At 37.6% G+C, this 19,956-nt stretch overlaps 1 protein-coding gene and 1 non-coding gene across 5 annotated transcripts in view; one reads left to right on the top strand and one right to left on the bottom strand.

Annotated features, from left to right (window-relative positions):
- Nucleotides 1–19,956, top strand: part of LOC101896206 (aminopeptidase N) — a 270,904-nt gene that overhangs the window by 249,431 nt on the left and 1,517 nt on the right. For all 4 annotated transcript variants that reach the window (XM_059129603.1, XM_059129602.1, XM_020039936.2 and 1 more), the window contains 7 exons: nucleotides 8,606–8,968; nucleotides 9,044–9,196; nucleotides 9,259–9,576; nucleotides 11,416–12,496; nucleotides 12,559–12,749; nucleotides 16,476–16,643; nucleotides 16,968–17,108. In XM_059129603.1, the coding sequence (XP_058985586.1) occupies nucleotides 8,606–8,968; nucleotides 9,044–9,196; nucleotides 9,259–9,576; nucleotides 11,416–12,496; nucleotides 12,559–12,749; nucleotides 16,476–16,643; nucleotides 16,968–17,108 (2,415 nt within the window). The remainder of the gene's footprint in view (nucleotides 1–8,605; nucleotides 8,969–9,043; nucleotides 9,197–9,258; nucleotides 9,577–11,415; nucleotides 12,497–12,558; nucleotides 12,750–16,475; nucleotides 16,644–16,967; nucleotides 17,109–19,956) is intronic.
- Nucleotides 16,735–16,806, bottom strand: TRNAQ-UUG (transfer RNA glutamine (anticodon UUG)). Its single transcript has one exon. It is a non-coding gene; the product is annotated as a tRNA-Gln (tRNA).

The following is a 19,956-nucleotide window of genomic DNA, read 5'->3' as shown; positions in this document are numbered from 1 at the left end:
TCTATATTTGGTACAATTAGTTATTAGGTGAGCAGATAGTGCTTGCAGTTTAAAATTGTGGTACTAGCGTTGGAAAGCGAGTTTGATAAATAAATGTGGTTCTAGAAATATGTACTAAGTGTGAGAACAGTACTAAATGGTACGACATTTGGAACAGTTTGGTTTAGGGTAGACAGATGAAGCTGGAATTATGAAATTTTGTATTGGGGTCCCTGTAGGTGATAGGTTTGTGATAAAGAGTTGTTGGTTTGGAAATGTGTGCCAGAAGTGCAGGAAAAGTACTAAAGGTGCTATATTTGGTTCAATTTGATATTTGGCTGACCAGATAGTGCTTGCAGTTTGAAATTGTTGTACTACGGTCGCTGTTCATGTGTAGACTTGACATATGGAGGTGGGTTTGGAAGCTTCGTGGTCCTCTATAGATAAAAAAGCGAGTTCGGTATTTTGAAGATCTTTATAGGAGTCTTCTGGAATCCGAAGACCTTTTAAAGTTCTTCTAAAATTAGAGGAGGTTTTATGGATCTTGTAGGGCCAAAAGGGTCTTTTATACAAAGAATAATTTTTTAGGGTCTTTTATAGGCGAAATACTTGTTACTGATCTCCTGCGTAAAAATATAACCTATAGAAGCTCCGAAAAATAGCCTTCTTCTCTATCTATTTAATTACTTTGTAACCACAAATTGTTCCACAACGTTCCATTGCAAAAAAATAGCAACACATTATATCATTTCCTGATCTGTCACTCACAACCAGCCGGCCACCAGCGACCCCCACCGGCAGCTGCATTTGTTCCTCTAAATATTATTCAAACATGTTTTAATAGCATCATTCGATTTCTATAAGAATCCACGTTTAATATCAATAATCAACGAATGCAAACAGCGAATGTATTTTGCAGACAGTTGAACAAATATTTATTTTGCATTTTGCGGATTGTTTTCCTCGTGCTGGAATGAAAAATAGCAAAAGGCAGAAGTGGAATCATAATAAGGCATAAAGTGTTGTTATTATTGTTGTTGTTTTAGAAAACACACACACAGAATGGAAACGAATGTGGAAAACCCAATAAATACAATCGTTCTTTAAGAAAAGCAAACAATTTGGAGTGGTGGTGGGGGTGGGTTATCTAGGAATCCATATGGCAAAGAAATTATCACGAAATTATAGTGCGAATGATGGATTTATTTCCGGAATTGTGTTACCAGGGAGAATTGGAAAGAAAAATGGGAGGAAATAATATAGTTGGCTGTGAGAATTATTAATACATTTTAATATGACATTGGTATGGAAGATGTTTTAGGTATTCACAGCCTGTGACATTAAATTGTCTATGAAGGTCCACGTCTTCGTATAACTACCTTTACATCGGTACCTCCCTATCTTCGGTATTTTGATGATTTTAGCTACATTATTCACCGGAATTGTTTTAAGTTTCGTATTTTAATACTATAATGGCTATGACAAAAACTGCCTATGCATATCACGTTTTCGTATGGACGTCAATATAGCGGTAACTCCCTATCCAAATTTTTTTCATTCAATGGAGGGTATTCGAAGTTCGGGCCGTCGGAACTTACTAATTTTTTTACTTGTTTTGTACAGGGTTGCCCATATTCGACGGATCCATCTGGCAACGCCATAACTTTTGACAGTGATGTCACATCGCTTAATGACATACTGCGTTTGAAGCGTCAGTCCACGCAGATTTTTACCATGAACCAATACACGCCACGCGAGCGCTCTGAAATAGTTGAAATTGTGAAAACTCAACGTGCTTTTAAAACATTGAAAAATGTGAGAAGTGCGCCTTCTAAGAACACCATTAAGCGTTTATACGAAAAATTTTCGACTGGTAAGGCTCTTTCTAATCCGAAGAGGCCATATAAAAGTCGACCAAGGCGATCGGCCGAGAATATCACTGCCGTACGAGTCAGTGTTAAGAGGTCCCCAAGAACATCCCAAAAACGCCGTTCTCAGCAGTTGGGCATGGCTTGGTCCACTTTACAACGGATTATTCGCATTGATTTGCATTTGTTCCCGTACAAAATTCAATTGACGCAAAGAATTTTGCCTGCGGACAAGCCTCGTCGATTGGAATGGGCCCAAAGGGACCAAAGGTCCGTCGAACATGGGAAACCCGTATACCCTCCACCTCTCCCTGGTATGGAGAGTATATTAAGTTCATCATTCTGTTTGTAACTTATCGAAATAATAATTTAGACCTAACAAATTATATACACAGGGAGAGATGAAAAAACTGCATCCAACTTCAGACTGCTGTCATTTCTAAGCCACTCGTCCGACAGCTGTTAAAATTATTCCAGTGACAGCTCATTATATTGTTTACAAGCGTACGAAAGCATTTTGATGAGAATTTTCCAGAAAAAAAAGTTAATCGTAATGGAATTGAAGCGTGATAGTGTGAGTTCTTTATATTTGGCTGGGAAACCACAGGTGGCTATCGATAGAGCACTCTAGCATTTAAATGTGAATAAATCTTTTGTGTCGCGTACCATCGCTCGTTACCATGATACTGGTAGCGTAGCCCGGCGTCAAGGAAGTGGACGGAAGAAAACAGCAACATCAGCAGAAATTGTTCGAAAAGTAAAGAAGTGACTTGATCGAAACCCGTGTCGCAGTAGCTGAAAAATGGCTCGTGAGCTGAACACGTCGCAATAATCCATTCGGCAAATATTTAAAAATGCGGTCGGGGCAAAGCCATTGAAATTCCATAAAGTGCAATAACTGACACCGCAACAGAAAGAAAATAAACTTAAAGCAGCTAAAGAGTTACTTCGCTTGGCCGAAAGTGGTGAACTGCCGAATTTGGTTTTCTCCGATGAGAAAACATTCGTCGTCCAACAGTTTGTAAACAAACAAAATGATCGTGTTTACATGCCAAAGAGGTCAGCTGAAAATGTGCAATTACGGTTGGCCACCAGAACTCAGCGCCACTCGTGGTGATGGTGTGGGCCGCCATAACAGCCGATGGTCGCTCACCGCTCGTATTAATTGACCGTGGCATCAGAGAAAATGCCGAATATTGCCGCGAAAATATTCTGGAGGGTGTATTTAAGCCTTGGGCACGCAAACTTTTTGGCCGCAGACCTTGGATATTCCAACAGAACTCAGAACCATCGCACTCAGCAATGGTTCCTCGCTTCATTTCCAGCGCACAATGTCCACCAAAATCTCCGGATACCAATCCGTTGGAGTATTGTTTTTGCCCAAATCTGTCTTTTGTCTGCAGGCAGGTCAAGTTCGAAGATGGGCTATATCGGTCCACGATATTATATGGCCCCCAAATATCGGCACCTCCCCGATACTGGGCATTTTGATGATTTTAAGCACAAGGAGTTCGTTCTGAGTTCTTTACCCCCTGGAAGATATTGTCTACATGGGTCTACGATATTCGTCATTTTTTGTGCATTTGTTTGTAACAGGCAAAAGGAAACGTGATAGACCCATAGTTCCTTTTGATGATCTGCATAGAATCACATTCTGAGTCGATTTATGCATGTCCATCCGTCCATGTATTTTTGTAAACAAAGTACAGTTCGCATTTATTGCCCTGTCCAGATAAAATTTTGCACAAATCATTTGTTTGGCCCAAGGACGAACCCTATTGAAATTGGAGATAATCGGTCAAAATTTAGATATAGCTCCCATATATAACTTCGTCCGATTTGCCTTTTATTGTGCACCAAACGTGTAATATCAGTCCGAATAGTATGGAATTTTGCACCTACGATCAGATTGGATCTGAAAATAAGTATGCCAAATTTGATCGAAATCGGTTCAGATAAAGCTATAGCTCCCATATATAATGTTCATCCGATTTGTTACTTTTGTCCTCCGCAGCCGTAATATGCACTCTGTAACAACAATATTTGGGGAAATATATCAAATACAGCTCAGAAATATATTTGCTAAATTTAATCGAGATCGGTTCAGATTTGGATATAGCTCCCATATATAACTTCGTACGATTTACCTTTGATTGTGCACCAAACGTCTAATATTTGCCCAAGTGGGATGAAATTTGGCACTTACGACCGAATTGAGTCCAGAAGCTAGTACGTCAAATTTGGTTGAGATCGGTTCAGATATAGATATAGCTCCCATATATACAGTTCATCCGATTTGTAACAACGATATTTAGGGAAATGTATCAAATACAGCTCAGAAATATCTTTGCCAAATTTTATCGAGATCGGTTCCGATTGGGATATAGCTCACATATATATTTTTATCCGATTTCAAATTAATTGTGCACCAAATGGGCAAAACAAGTCCGAATTTAAAAGATACAAATGCTTCGGCATATTTAGTCCTTTGAACTTTAAACTATAATTATAATCATAGCGTGTATGATAGAATTCTCCCATAAAAACTTTTAATTGCTCTACTAAATTAGCAAAGTGGTGTAGGGTATCATAAAGTCGGCCCCGCCCAACTTTAAGACTTTCTTTACTGGTTATAGTTTGTATTGAGTACTACAGCCTCTGACAAAAACTTGCATAAGAAGGTCCACGTCTTCGTATAGCCCCCATATAACGATGCCTCCTGAGATTCGGTATTTTGATGATTTTAGAGACATTATTTAAAGGAATTTTTTAATTATTTTGAAACGCGTAAAGATTACAGCAAGCTATGACGGACAATTGTCTATGTAGGTCCACATCTTCAATATTAATGATATTAGCGACATTTTTAACCGGAATTGCTTCAAATTTTGAATTTATAGTTCGTAGTGGGTATTACAGCCTATGAACAAATATTTCTAATGCTGGATCACGTCTTCGTAAAGTTCCGCATTGAGCGGTATATTTCGATGGATTTTTTGGAAATCTTTCAAGTTCCTTCAAAATGGTGGAGAACATTAAAAATTCGGACCGGCCGAGCTTAGCTGGTTTTTTTTATATTTTTTCTGCAACAGACTCATATATCTCTATGTGCCAACTTAATCAAATCGAACCATTTTCTTTTGATTGAGCTTTTTCTTTCAAGATCCCCCACTGTCACCTTTCTTTGTATACAAAAAATATATATTAGAATGTAAAGCGTATGCCATGTTCGCTGCAAAGAATGCAAATGAATTCTGTTTTACCACAAAACAAAAGTGAAAACTTTTTTGAAATCTTTTTTTTTTACAGACGGAAAACATCTATTTTCCTCTGAAGTTCTATTTTGATTTGGTGTTTGTTTTAAGTTAAGCATTTTTATTCGCCAAGGGAATACCGGAAATGTTACACGAAACCGTGGCGACTGCGGCGGCAGCGGTCATTGTGTTACAATTAGAACATTCTTTTGTTCGATCGAGAATTTGCCAAAATGTCAATCAAAGCAGCGTGTTCGGTGTTTGGGGTCAAAATGCAATGCACCACCACTACCATCAGAAAGACTTCTGACGTTGGCAGAAGTAAATATTTAATTTAGACCAAAACATGGCGGGATGAAATGAGAAAATGTGTATTCTTAGACTTTAAAAGGGATATAAGAACGAGATTCAATTTTCAAACAATTTATATTTAAAACAAGTAGAAAAATAGAAGTTCGTTCTCTAATTTGGGTCGTTTTCCAATTTAAAGAGAGATGTGTCTATTCGCTCCTCATTTCGAATAATCCTATTTATTTGGCTGTAATCATTAGATGAAAATTCGCCAAGCGAAAATAGAAGGTCCACGTTTTGATTTAAGCCCCATATAGGTATGGTGGTCGGTTTACGATTGAATTCGCATATACCAGTGTGCAATACTTTGATTATCATTCAGAATTCCGAAAAAAATAATATCGCAAAACTTACTTAAAGATCGCATGCAATATACATATCGCAAGATATAATAAAAAATATTCAGATTTTTATTGACGTATTTTTTTGCGATTTTTTCAGATTTTATTCTTATTTTCCAAGAGCACACTCTGAATTGATGAGAATTCTTAAAATCCTGTCTGCGGTTCTTCAGCTATAAACATTTTAATTAACATCCTTTTTTTACATAAATAGATGTACATATATCCGATATCTTGGATATTAATACCAGTATAACGGTCAGAATTGACCATTCCATATATTTCCGATTTCGCCAGGATTAAAAATGTCCAAAGTTTGATAATAATTTTGGTTTTTTTATACCTTCAGTCATATGATACGGCCAAAATGTGCCTAATCGAAATATGGGTTTTAGACCCTAGGTCTCTTTGGACCAAATCCGTTTCAGGACATTTGGAGTCGATCTAGCGATGTCCTCCCGTCCCCTGGTCCTTCTGTCTGGCTGGCTAGCTGGATGGCACGACAATTCTGGACGGTAGTATCCAATTTTGATCCACACATGGTACATAGTCTTATTATTGTCAAATTTAGACCGAGTTCGGAGGCGGGTATTATCAGTCCAATCCTTCTAATACCTCCCCCACAAAAAGTAAAAATTTTAAAAGAAAAATATTTTACTGCACAGAAAGAGAAAGGATAACCCAATTTTGCTCCAACTTTGAAAATCCTACTTTTTCCATCAGTGCGAGGTCAGGTGCGAAAATGACCACTATCGGTCCACCCCATCAAGTACCTTCCCCACAAAGGGTCAAAGTTTGGAATAATTATAATTCTTTTAAAATGCGCTGTAAGAATCCGATTGTCTTTCAATTACATACATCACTATATTTTTATTAACTCAAGGTCTGGTGTTAAGGTGGAGTATATCGGTCCACTACTACTTGGTAGAGGTACAACCAATGAAGGACGAAATTTAAAAAAAAAAAATATTTTATGCACAGAAAAAGAAGCGATAATCCGATTTTGCTCCAACTTTGCAAATCCGACTTTTTCCATCAGTGCTAGGTCAGGTGCGAAAATGGACAATATCGGTTTACAGCATCAAGTACCTCCCCCACAAAGGGTAACAATTTTGAATAATTATAACATTTATAAATTCAAATTTCACAAATCCCAATATTTTTATAAACCCAAGATCTGGTATATATTGCTCAACTTCTTCTGGTGCCTCTCCCACAAAAGGTCGACATTTTGAATATCCATTAAGCTCATAAAAGGGCGAAATTAATATCTAATTCCATTTAGACTTGGCATATCTGAATATTTCTATCAACACAAGATCTGCTATAAAGACGGTAGAGATCGGACCATTCCTTCTGGTACCTCACCCACAAAGGGTCAAAGTGTTGATTAACCAAAACGATTACAAAATCCAAAATAAGCATCCGATTCTCTTCATATTTTACACATCCCATTATTTCTACTAACACGGAATCTGGTGTGAAGATGGGATATATTAATCCACTTGATGCTGATAAAATGCGAAATTAATCTCAGATTCCACTCAGACTTTGTACATCTCAATATTTCCATCAACACAAGATCTGTTATGAAGACGGTAGAGATCGGACCATTCCTTCTGGTAACTCCCCTACAAAGGGTCAAAGTTTTGAATAGCCAAAACGATTATAAAATCCAAAATAAGCTCCCGATTCTCTTTATATTTCACATACCTCATTATTTTTACTAGCACAAGATCTGCTGTGAAGATAGGATGCATTGGCTAACTCCTTTTAGTACCTCCCCCACAAAGGGTCAAAATAGCCATGAAGCTCATAAAACGCGAAATTAACATCACTCAGACTTGATACATCTCAATATTTCCGTCAACTCAAGATTTGTTATAAAGATGGCAAATATCGGTCCACTCCTTCTGGTACCTCCCTCACATATATGCGAACCCCTGCTGGTACCTCACCCACAAAGGGTCAAAACTTTCAATAATTTTGCCATAACTTGCGAAACAAGTCAGCGAATCTTTACAACAAAATATTTACCTAAACCAGAAATCTGAGTTTAATAGCGAATTTATGAATATTTCGGTCGACTATATCTGGTACTTCACGCTTATTTTGACTTTTTCTATAAGTTATAACATATCTCATATAAAGTATCCAATATAGTCCAAACCTGGCACATCGCAATATTTATATCATATTTATTTAGGTTCGATATCAAATGGTCCATTTGTTCCATTCCTTCGAAACCTACTCCATAGAGGGTCGACAATTTGAGTAATCTTAACAGAAGTCAAAATACAATTAAATAATCTTTTAGGGGGAGGTACCGGCGCGATATAGTCCATCTTTGAACTCATTCTAAGTTTTATAATAGTATTACGAAGTACTAAGTTTGGATGAAATCGGATACACCCTTCGAGAGTTATCGTAACCAGCAGTCAGCCAGAAATACAGACAGACGGATGGACAACCCTTGTTCGACACCAAAGAAATAAACATTCCATAAAAAAGTGCAAAATATATCCACCTAGTAAGCATTTTGGAGGGGGCATCCCCTCCCGTGTACGTCCCTAGCAACAGCTACCTACATGCCAATTTGTAAGATTGTTACTTTAGCCGTTTTTTTCTGAGCGTTAATGGAGCCATCAGTCACTCTGCTTTTACAATTTTAAATAGGTGTATAGTTTTTGAACCGATATTCCGACCTTTCCTGTGGAGGCATAATTTCTGATATTCCAAACAATTCCACCCCATCTTTTACTCCAACAATTACAATAATTTTTCTCCTTCCATTTTTTTTTCTCATTTCCAGCCTCATTATCGAACCGAACAATCAAACATCCACCAGCAATGGCAGTGTGGCGATACGTGTCCAACGTGACGCCCGCCTAAAATCCTTCGAACCCATTGTCTTGGACATCAATAATGTAACGGTGACAAATGTGCGCGTTACACGTGACACCTATGCCGCGAATCTGATGCAAGCCGAGGATGTTGAATTCGAGGGTAGCTACAATGGCGACTACTCTGCGTATGTTATCACACTGGCCAAGTCGCTGGCTGATGAGAGAGATGTGCGACTGATTGTCAGCATGGATTTCGTGAGTCAAATTACGGATACACTGCAGGGAGTCTATAAGACTAGCTACCTCGATGTGAATACCGGAAGGAAAGAGTAAGTGTGATTGTTTTAAGGAGAGAGAGAGAGGGGGGGAATTTTGGACCGAGTTTTGTATTGTCCTTTTTGCAGGTGGATGATCAGCACCCAATTCTCGCCCATTGATGCCCGTCGTGCATTCCCCTGTTTCGATCGTCCCGATATGAAGGCGAATTTTACAATCAGTATTGTTAGACCCACCCGCACAGCCATGGCCCTGTCCAACATGCCCGTGGATAATAGCACGTAAGTTCTGGCTCTTTTTTTTTTGTTTGGGAGAATTTTCATATAAAATATGACTTTTTCAGCATTTGCCGTCCCGGTTTTACACGTGATGACTTTATGACCACACCCAAAATGCCTACCTACCTCTTAGCTTTTATTGTCTCGAATTTGGTGAAATCACATTATTCCGATCACGATGCCAATTTGGTGCCGCGTGTGGAAATCTGGACCCGACCCGAGAGTCGTGACATGACGCCCTATGCCTATTCGTTGGTGCGCAAATTCCTGCCCTTCTACGAGGGTTATTTTGGTATTAAGAATCGTTTGCAGAAAATCGATATGGTAACGGTGCCCGATTTTGGTTTTGGTGCTATGGAAAATTGGGGCTTAATAACATTCAGGTGAGCGGTTTGTGAAGTTACGGAATTGATTTGTACAGTACCAGAGGCTCCCTATACGTTTCGGTAAATAGAAGACCTCCTATAAGTTTTCTAAAGTTATAAGACCTAATAGAAGTCTTATACAGAGAGAAAAGAAGATCTTCTATAGGTCTTCTACAGATAAAAGATCTTCCATCGATCTTCTGCAGATTGAAGATCTTCAATCGATCTTCTACAGAAAGAAGACCTTCTAAAGGTCTTCGATATATAGAAGAATTTCTACAGATCTTGTACATGTCTTCTGTAGGTCTCCTACAGGTTTTCTATGGATACAAGACTTTCTACAGATCTTCCATAAAGAGAAGACATTGTACAGTTTTTCTATTAATGGAAGATATTCTACAAGTCTTCTATAGATAGAAGACCTTCTACAGGTCTTCTATGAATAGAAGACCTACTACAGGTCTTCTATGAATAGAAGACCTTCTACAGGTCTTCATAAACAGAAGACCTTCTACAGGTCTTCATAAACAGAAGACCTTGTACAGGTCTTCTATAGATAGAAGAAATTCTACAGGTCTTCTATAGATAGAAGACCTTCTACATTTTCTATGGATAGAAGACATTTTACAGGTCTTCTATGGATAGAAGACCTTTTACAGATCTTCTATGGATAGAATACCTTCTATATGTCTTCTATGGAAAGAAGACCTTCTGTAGGTCTTCTATGGATAGAAGAACTTTTGCTGACCTATATAGGTGTTTTTATAAGAAGCATACCTTCTACCGGTCTTCTATGGAAAAAATACCCTCTACAGATCTTCTATGTATTGAAGACCATATACAGGTCTTCTATGAATAGAAGACAATCTTCAGGTCTTCTATGCATAGAAGACCTCCACCATGTCTTTTATGGATAGACGATCTTCTATAGGTCTCCTAGAACACTTCCCAAAGTTTTATCTGTACGGTTCCTATATTTCTTTTACTTCCTCCTTGACAGAAGACCTTCTACAGGTCTTCTATAAACAGAAGACCTTCTACAGGTCTTCTATGGATAGAAGACCTTCTGCTGAACTATATAGGTGTTTTTATAAGTAGCATACCTTCTACTGGTCTTCTATGGAAAAAATACCCTCTACAGATCTTCTATGTATTGAAGACCATATACAGGTCTTCTATGAATAGAAGACAATCTTCAGGTCTTCTATGCATAGGAGACCTCCAGCATGTCTTTTATGGATAGACGATCTTCTATAGGTCTCCTAGAACACTTCCCAAAGTTTTATCTGTACGGTTCCTATATTTCTTTTACTTCCTCCTTGACAGAAGACCTACAGGTCTTCTATAATCAGAAGACCTTCTACAGGTCTTGTATGGTTAGAAGACCTTCTACAGGTCTTCTATGGTTAGAAGACCTTCTACAGGTCTTTTATGGATAGAAGACATTTTCTATGGATAGAAGACCTTTTACAGATGTTCTATGGATAGAATACCTTCTATATGTCTTCTATGGAAAGAAGACCTTCTATAGGTCTTCTATGGATAGAAGACCTTCTGCTGACCTATATAGGTTTTTTTATAAGAAGCATACCTTCTACCGGTCTTCTATGGAAAAAATACCCTCTACAGATCTTCTATGTATTGATGGCCATATACAGGTCTTATAGAAGACAATCTTCAGGTCTTCTATGCATAGAAGACCTCCAGCATGTATTTTATGGATAGACAATCTTCTATAGGTCTCCTAGAACACTTCCCAAAATTTTATCTGTACGGTTCCTATATTTCTTTTACTTCCTCCTTGCCTTCTTTTTCTGTACAGTACTTCTAAATTCTCTTTATTTTTCCTACTTTCAGAGATTCCTCGCTCTTGGTACCAGCCGATTTAGAGAAAGCCTCCTCCTCCGAACACATGGAATATGTTGCGCAAATTGTTGCCCACGAGCTGGCCCATCAATGGTTTGGCAACTTGGTCACACCCAAATGGTGGGATGATCTATGGTTGAAGGAAGGATTTGCCTGTTACATGAGTTACATTGCCCTGAATAGTGTTCATCCGGAATTTGAAATTATGGACACATTTACGGTGTTCGAATTCAAAGAGTCAATGCAACATGATTCCGACAACAGTTCCCATCCCATATCGTTCAATGTTAAATCGACCAATGACATACGTCGTATCTTTGATCCCATCACCTATTCCAAGGGTACCATACTGTTGCGCATGCTCAACTCCATTGTGGGCAATGAGGCATTCCGTGATGCCACGCAGGATTTGTTGAACAGCTTTGCCTATGGCAATGCTGATCGTGATGACCTATGGGAATTTATGACCAAACATGGTCATTTGAAGAAAACCCTACCGGAACACATGGACATTAAGACGATTATGGATACATGGATCTCGAAGCCCGGTTATCCGGTCATCAATGTGGAGCGACACAATGCCGATTTGATAATTACCCAAGAACGTTATATTTTACCCTCACGTGATATGGCCGATGACAGCAAATGGATTGTGCCGATAACATTTGAAACGAATGAGGTGCGCACTGGCCACACCATACCCACCCATTGGCTAATGGATAATGGTCACGAATTGGTGATCAAAGATGTCTTCACATCGGACAACAACACCAATGACATTGTCTATTTGAATTTGAATCGTCAGGGATATTATCGGGTCAATTATGATTTGGTTTCGTGGTTGGCATTGAAAAAGGAATTTGCCAATTTGCCGCGCGTAACCAGGGCCCAGTTGCTGGACGATGCCTTCCATTTGGCCCAGGCTGAGTACTTAACCTATGACATACCGTTGACATTCCTTATGGAGATTTTCACATCCATCGATGATGAGCTGCTGTGGTCGTCGGCCCAACAGGGTTTGAACTATTTGATACACATGATGAGCCGTGAACCGGGGTATGAAACATTTAGGGTGAGTGAAATTCGGATCTTTATATATTTTGTTTTTTTTAATCATTAACTTTTTCTTTGCAGGCCTTTATGAAGTTCATGGTGCGCCCGGCCTTTGACCAGTATGGTCTCCAGGAACCCGATAATGAATCACATATCCAGTTGCAGCATCGAGCATTGGTTGCCAAATTAGCTTGTAAATTTAAATATGATCGCTGTTACAACATTGCCCACACCAAATACAGGGAATGGATGCAAAATCCCAATTTTAATCGGTAAGCTTGGGGAGGATGCGAAGAAAAGCATATTCGTCACAATCAACAAAAAATTGTTACAAAAAAATTCGAGTAGAAAGTAGAACTAAAAATAGAAGACATATGTACCGGCGTTCTTAATCCGTTTGTAACACCTAGAAATATACATTTTAGACCCAACAAAGTATTCTTGATCAGCATAAAATTCTATGTCGATTTAGCGATGTCCGTCCGTCTATGGAAATCACTCTAGCTTCCGAACGAAATGAAGTAAGTTGATAAAATTTTACTCAAATGTATATTAGGTCTGTAGGACTTTTGGTATTGAAAATGGGCCATGTGGGTACACGTTTTTGTATAGCCCCCATATAATTGTACCTCCCTATTTTCGGTATTTTGGTGATTAAAACGATATTATTCACCGGAAATGTTTCAAATTTTGTATTTGAAGTTCGTAATGGATACTACAGCCTATGACAAAAAATTGTCTGTGCAGCTCCACGTCTTCGTATAGCCTCCATATAACAGTACCTCCCGATATTCGGTATTTTAATTATTTTAGTGACATTATTCAACGGAATTGTTTCAAATTTGGTATTTGAAGTTCGTAATGGATGCTACAGCCTATGACAAGAAATTGTCTGTGCAGGTCCATGTCTTCGTATAGCCTCCATATAACGATACCTCCCGATATTCGGTTTTTTATGATTTCAGCGACATTATTCACTGGAATTGTTTCAAATTTGGTATTTGAAGTTCGTAATGGATAATACAGCCTATGACAAAAAATCGTCTGTGCAGGTCCACGTCTTCGTATAGCCTCCATATAACAGTACTTCTCGATATTCGGTATTTTGATGATTTTAGCTACATTATTCACCGGAGTTTTTTAAAATTTGGTATTTGAAGTTCGTAATAAATATTACAGCCTAAGACAGAAAATTGTCTGTGCAGATCACGTCTTCCTATAGCCTCTATTAACGGTGCCTCCCGACATTCGGTATTTTGATTATTTTAGTGACATTATTCAACGGAATTGTTTCAAATTTCGTATTCCAAGTTCATTGCGGATACTACAGCCTATGATAGAAAATTCTCTGTGCAGGTTCATGTTTTGGTATAGCCCCCCTATAATAGTACCTCCCTATATTCGGTACTTTGAAGATTTTAGCTAAATTTTCCACCGATTTTTTTTTTAATTTCGCATTTGAATTTTGCAATGAGTTATGACAAAAATTGCCTATGCAGGTCCTGATTTTTGGAGGGTATTCAAAGTTCGGGCCGGTCGAACTTGGAGCATTTTTACATGTTCAAAATTTTAAATTTCGTAATATTTATATGAGAAGTAGTTCAGATGCGAGGTGGTCAATATTGGCCCACTTTTGAAGATATTGATCCCAAAGCTGTTGAATTTTCAATACACAAACGCAGTTTAGTACCTTTTAGTGCGAGTTTCCAAAAAGTTAAAAAAACGTGAAATATGTGGCTAAGATGATCAAAATGTCGAATATCGGGAGGTACCGTTATATAGGCGTTATGAGAATGTTTTAACCTATGTAAACAATGTTCTTCTAACAAAACCCACTATGAACTACAAATACAAAATTGTAGACAAATGCGTTAGAAAATATGGCTTAAATCGTCAAAAACAGAAAATCGGGAATTACCGTTATATGAGGGCTATACCAATTTGTGGACCTGAAACAAGCATTTTTTGCAAAGAGAGAAAAGACCTACAGAGAACCCCAATTGTGAAGTTTCATCTAATTTGGCTGGAAATTGTGGTAGAAACCATTAAATTACCGAAAATCGGGAGGTATAGTTATAGTGGACCTGTTTTTTTTTTTTTTTTGCTAGGAGAGAACAGACATACCCCGGACGTTAATTGTCAATTTTAGGCTAATTTGTTTGGAAATTGTGGCAGAAGCCTTCAAAACAGCGAACATCGGGAGGTACAGTTTAAATAGGGGCTATACCAGTTGGTGGACCTGAATCAAGTATTTTTTGCAAGGCGAGAACAGACCTTTCTAGAACCCCAAATGTCATGTTTAAACTGATTTGGTTGGAAATTGTGGCAGAAACTTTCAAAATATTGAAAATCGGGAGGTACCTTTATATGGGGGCTCTACTAAATAGTGGAGAGAACAGACCTTTCAAGAATCCCAAATATAAAGTTTCAGCTGAATTGTCTGGATATTGTGGCAGAAATTGTTGAAATACCGACAATCGGAAGGTTCGGTTGTGCGACGGCTATACCAATTAGTAGCTATACAAATCGAACATTTTTTTCAAGGAAAGAACAGACCTTTCAAGGACCCCAAATGTCAAGTTTCTGCTGATTTGGTAGTAAATTGTTACCGAAACCTTTGAACTACCGAAGATCGGGAGGTACCGTTATATGTGGAGCACACCAATTTGTGGACCTTTAGCGAACAATTTTTGCAAGGAGAGAACAGATCTTTCAAGAACCCAAAATGTCAAGTTTCGGCTAATTTGGCTTGAAATTATAGCAGAAACCTTAAAAATACCGAAAATCGGAAGTTATCGTTAAATGGGGGGTATACCAATTAGCGGACTTGAGTCGAAATTTTTTTGCAAAGCGAGAATAGACCTACCTAGAATCCCGAATGTAAAGTTTGAGCTAATTTGATGGGAAATTGCGGCAGAAACTTTCAATATATTGAAAATCTGGAGGTACCATTATATGGGGGCTATACTAAATATTGAACTTTTGCCGAATATTTTTTGCAGGTAGAGAACAGACCTTTCAAGAACCCCAAATATCGAATTTTAGCTGATTTGGTTGGAAATTGTGGCAGAAATTTTCAAAATACCGAAAATCGGGAGGAACAATTATATGGGGGGCTACACGTAAACGTATACCAATATAGCCCATTTTCAATACCAATCAGCCTGCATATAATATATACCTTTGGGCCAAATTTCAAAGCTTCAGATTGAATAATGTGGACTCTGTCGTGATTTCAACAGATAGACAGTCGGACGGACGGACAGAAAGACAGACGGACATCGCAATTTTATTCTAATCAGGAATATATACCCTGCGGGACTTTTTTCAACTAGTTGAGAAAATCGTTAGTTATAAATGCATTATTCTACAGGGTATATGCGTTTTGGGTTCTCCGACGAATATTTCAAGGTATTTCAAACGGAATGACGAATTTCATGTACCCTCCATTGTATGGTGGAGGGTATAACAAATGTGGAACGCCTCATATGCTCTACAAAAAGAGCTTTAGGTCTACATCAGAGCTTTACCTTTTAAAAGCTTCTATAATTTTAACATAACTTTTAATAATATGTGAATTACCCTGTTACGAGACTAAACACTTAACACATACTTCCCATAATCACAGAGCCTTGGGTTCAAATCCCGTAAAGAGCAAACTATTTTTTTTTATTTTATTATTATTTATTTATTTATTTTATTATTATTATTATTATTATTATTATTATTATTATTATTATTATTATTATTATTATTATTATTATTATTATTATTATTATTATTATTATTATTATTATTATTATTATTATTATTATTATTATTATTATTATTTATTATTTATTTTTTTTTTGGAAATATTTTTTTAATTATATTTTTATCAAAATAAACTCCCATGTAATAAATTTAACTCATTTTACTGCTTACATACTCCTTATGTAATAATTATCTCCTTCCTTTTTCTGTATTATTAAAAACCTTTTTTTTAATTTTCCTTATAGCATCACACCCAACATGAAATCAATTATCTATTGTACTGCCATGGAGGAGGGTTCCTTCCAAGAATGGCATTTTGCCTATAAACAATACAATCGTACCACAAGTGCCTCAGAAAAAGAACAGATCTTATCATCGCTGGGTTGTACAACGAAACCATGGTTGTTATCCAAGTAAGTAACGCAAATTAAAAAATTTATTTTATTAAAAAAATATTTAAAATAACAAATATTTACAAAAAAAAAATAAATAAAAAGTTCAACCAGGTTCTACCGAGATTTGAACTCGGATCGCTGGATTCAAAGTCCAGAGTGCTAACCATTACACCATAGAACCGCATAACAGCCGATGTACCAAAATATAGTTTCGTAATTTTGTATTGAGCATTTGTGTGTGTGTTTATACTCGCACGCATTAACGTCTGTTTTGTTTTAAAATATATTCACCCCATTCACATCCGCATTGTTAAAAAATAACTTGTTTTTCTTCCATTGCAGATATTTAAATATGACACTCAACTCCACCCTTATTATGAAACAGGATGGCGCCCGTGCATTTAGAGCTGTTGCCGAAAATCCAATTGGTTTTGAAATTGCTTTTGATTTCTTGCAGACGAACATTAAGGAAATAGCCGAATAGTAAGTAGATATTTTTGTTCGTGAAAAACTTTTAGAATATGCTAGAGGATATAAAAAAGAGAATTTGTCAAATAGCCACAATTTTGGATTTATTTTAAGAAGGTTTTCAAAGATTTTTAAAATGTTTCCATTTCATTCCAAAAGACCACAATTGTCGATCTCTGCAAAGCTTCTTATCGTAAATTTAATTTAAAACCAGTAAGGAAAGGTCAAAAGTCGGGCAGGGCCGACTATATGATACCCTACACCACTATGCGCTTGGGAATTTGTGTGAAGTAGATCATACTAACTACGAACTTTAGAGTAGTCACAATTTGGAAAGTCTGAATCGATTTTCAACAAATTTGACCGAGGCTGTTGTACCTATTTTGGAGCAATATACAGGGTGAGATAAAAAACTGCAACAAACTCAAACGCCATAATTTTCACATTTTCTTTTAAATTTTATTGAATGAAAGCAAACCAGTAAAGAAAGTCCTAAAGTCGAGCGAGGCCGACTTTATGATACCCTACACCGCTTTGCTAATTTAGTGGAGCTTCGCATAACAATTAAAAGTTTTTATGTGAGAATTCAATCATACACGCTATGATTATAATTATAATTTCAAAAGTTCAAAAGACCAAATATGCCGAAGCATTTGTATCTTTTAAATTCGGACTTGTATTGCCCATTTGGTGCACAATTAATTTGAAATCGGGTAAAAATATATATGGGAGCTAAATCCAAATCTGAACCGATCTCGATAAAATTTGGCAAAGATATTTCTGAGCTGTATTTGATATATTTCCCTGAATATCGTTGTTACGGAGTGCATATTACGGCTGTGGGTAACAAATATAACAAATCGGATGAACAGTATATATGGGAGCTATAGCTATATCTGAACCGATCTTCACCAAATTTGACATACTAGCTTCTAGACCCAATTCGGTAGTAAGCGCCAAATTCCATCCAATTTGGACAAATATTAGACGTTTGGTGCACAATAAATGGTAAATCGGATGAAGTTATATATGGGAGCTATATTCACATCTGAACCGATCTTGATAAAATTTGGCACAGATATTTCTGAACTGTATTTCATATATTTCCCTGAATATCGTTGTTAATGAGTGCATTTTAAGGCTGCGGAGGACAAAAATAACAAATCGGATGAACAATATATATGGGAGCTATAGCTATATCTGAACCGATTTCGATCAAATTTAGCATACTTATTTTCAGGTCCAATCTGATCGTATGTGCAAAATTCCATACTATTCGAACTGATATTACACGTTTGGTGCACAATAAAAGCCAAATCGGACGAAGATATATATGGGAGCTACATGTAAATTTTAACCGATTATCTCCAAATTTCAATAGGGTCCGTCCTTGGGCCAAACAAATGATTTGTGCAAAATTTCATCTGGATAGGGCAATAAATGCGAACTGTACTTTGTTTACAAAAATACGTGGACAGACGGACGGACGAACGGACATGCATAAATCGACTCAGAATGTGATTCTATGCAGATCATCAAAAGGAACTATGGGTCTATCTCGTTTCCTTTTGCCTGTTATAAACATATGCACAAAGACATTATACCACCTTGTGGTGTAGGGTATATAAATGCCGGAAATAGGTTGAGATTAAAAAACTGCAATAAAGTCAAATGCCATAATTTTAATTTTTTTTTTTTTTTCAATTTTATTAATTTGTTCGAATTGGTCACCTTTGGCCTTCAAACTGCCAATGAAACCGTCACACGCTGCCCGAATGTTGCTCTGCGGTATTTTGGCTCATTCCCGGCGAAACGCTTGCTTGAGGTGAGCGACACTTTGGTATTTTTTAGTGCCAACCTTGCTTTCCAAAATACTCCAGCCACAATAGTCCAACGGATTGGTATCCCGAGATTTTGGTAGCCATTGTGCGCTAGAAACGAAGCGTGGAACCTAATTTTGTAACCATTCTTGGGTGGCGCGTGCTGAATGCAATGGTGCTGAGTCCTGTTGGAATGTCCAAGGTCTGCGGCCAAAATTTTTGCGTGCCCAAGGCTTTAATACAACCTCCAGAATATTTTCCCGATAATATTCGGTCGATTAATACAAGCGGGCACTACCATCGGCTGTTATGGCGGCGCACCAGATTATTTTGGCGATAATTTCGGTTGATTGATACGAGCGGAGAGCAACATCTGCTGTTATGGCGGCCCACACCATCACCATGGCCGGCGCTTGAGTTCTGGTGGCCAACCGAAGGTGCACATTTTTAGCTGACCTCTTTGGCGAGTAAACACGATCATTTTGTTTGTTCACTGGGCAACGAATGTTTTCTCATCGGAGAAAACCAAATTCGGCACTTTACCATTTTCGGTCATGCGAAGCCATCCTTTAGCTCTTTGGAGTCCACTTTCTTTCTGTTGCGGTGGAAGTACTTGCACTTTTTGGAATTTCAATGGCTTTACCCCGAGCTCATTTTTCAATATTTGCCGAATCGCATATTGCGATATGTTCAGCTCACGAGCCATTTTTCGGCCACTGCGACGCAGGTTTCGATCAAGTCGCTTCTTTACTTTTCGAACCATTTCTGCTGATGTTGCTGTTTTCTACCATCCACTTTCTTGACGTCGGGCTACGCTACCAGTATCACGGTAACGAGCGATGGTAGGAGACACAAAAGATTTATTCATATTTAAATGCTGGGGTGCTCTAACGATAGCCACTTGTGGTTTTCCAGTCTGAAGTTGGTTGTAGTTTCTTTTTATCTCACATGAATAATAATGGTAAAATCGGACAAAGATGTATATAGAAGGTATTTAAAAATCGGAACGGATCTCGATTAAATTTGGCAGAGGTATTTGTGAG

This window comes from Musca domestica, unplaced genomic scaffold (genome assembly GCF_030504385.1).
Source record: "Musca domestica strain aabys unplaced genomic scaffold, Musca_domestica.polishedcontigs.V.1.1 63, whole genome shotgun sequence".
NCBI classification, from domain to species: Eukaryota; Metazoa; Arthropoda; class Insecta; order Diptera; family Muscidae; genus Musca; species Musca domestica.
Note: the sequence above shows the minus strand (reverse complement) of the source record. Positions and strands in the feature narration are given on the sequence as shown.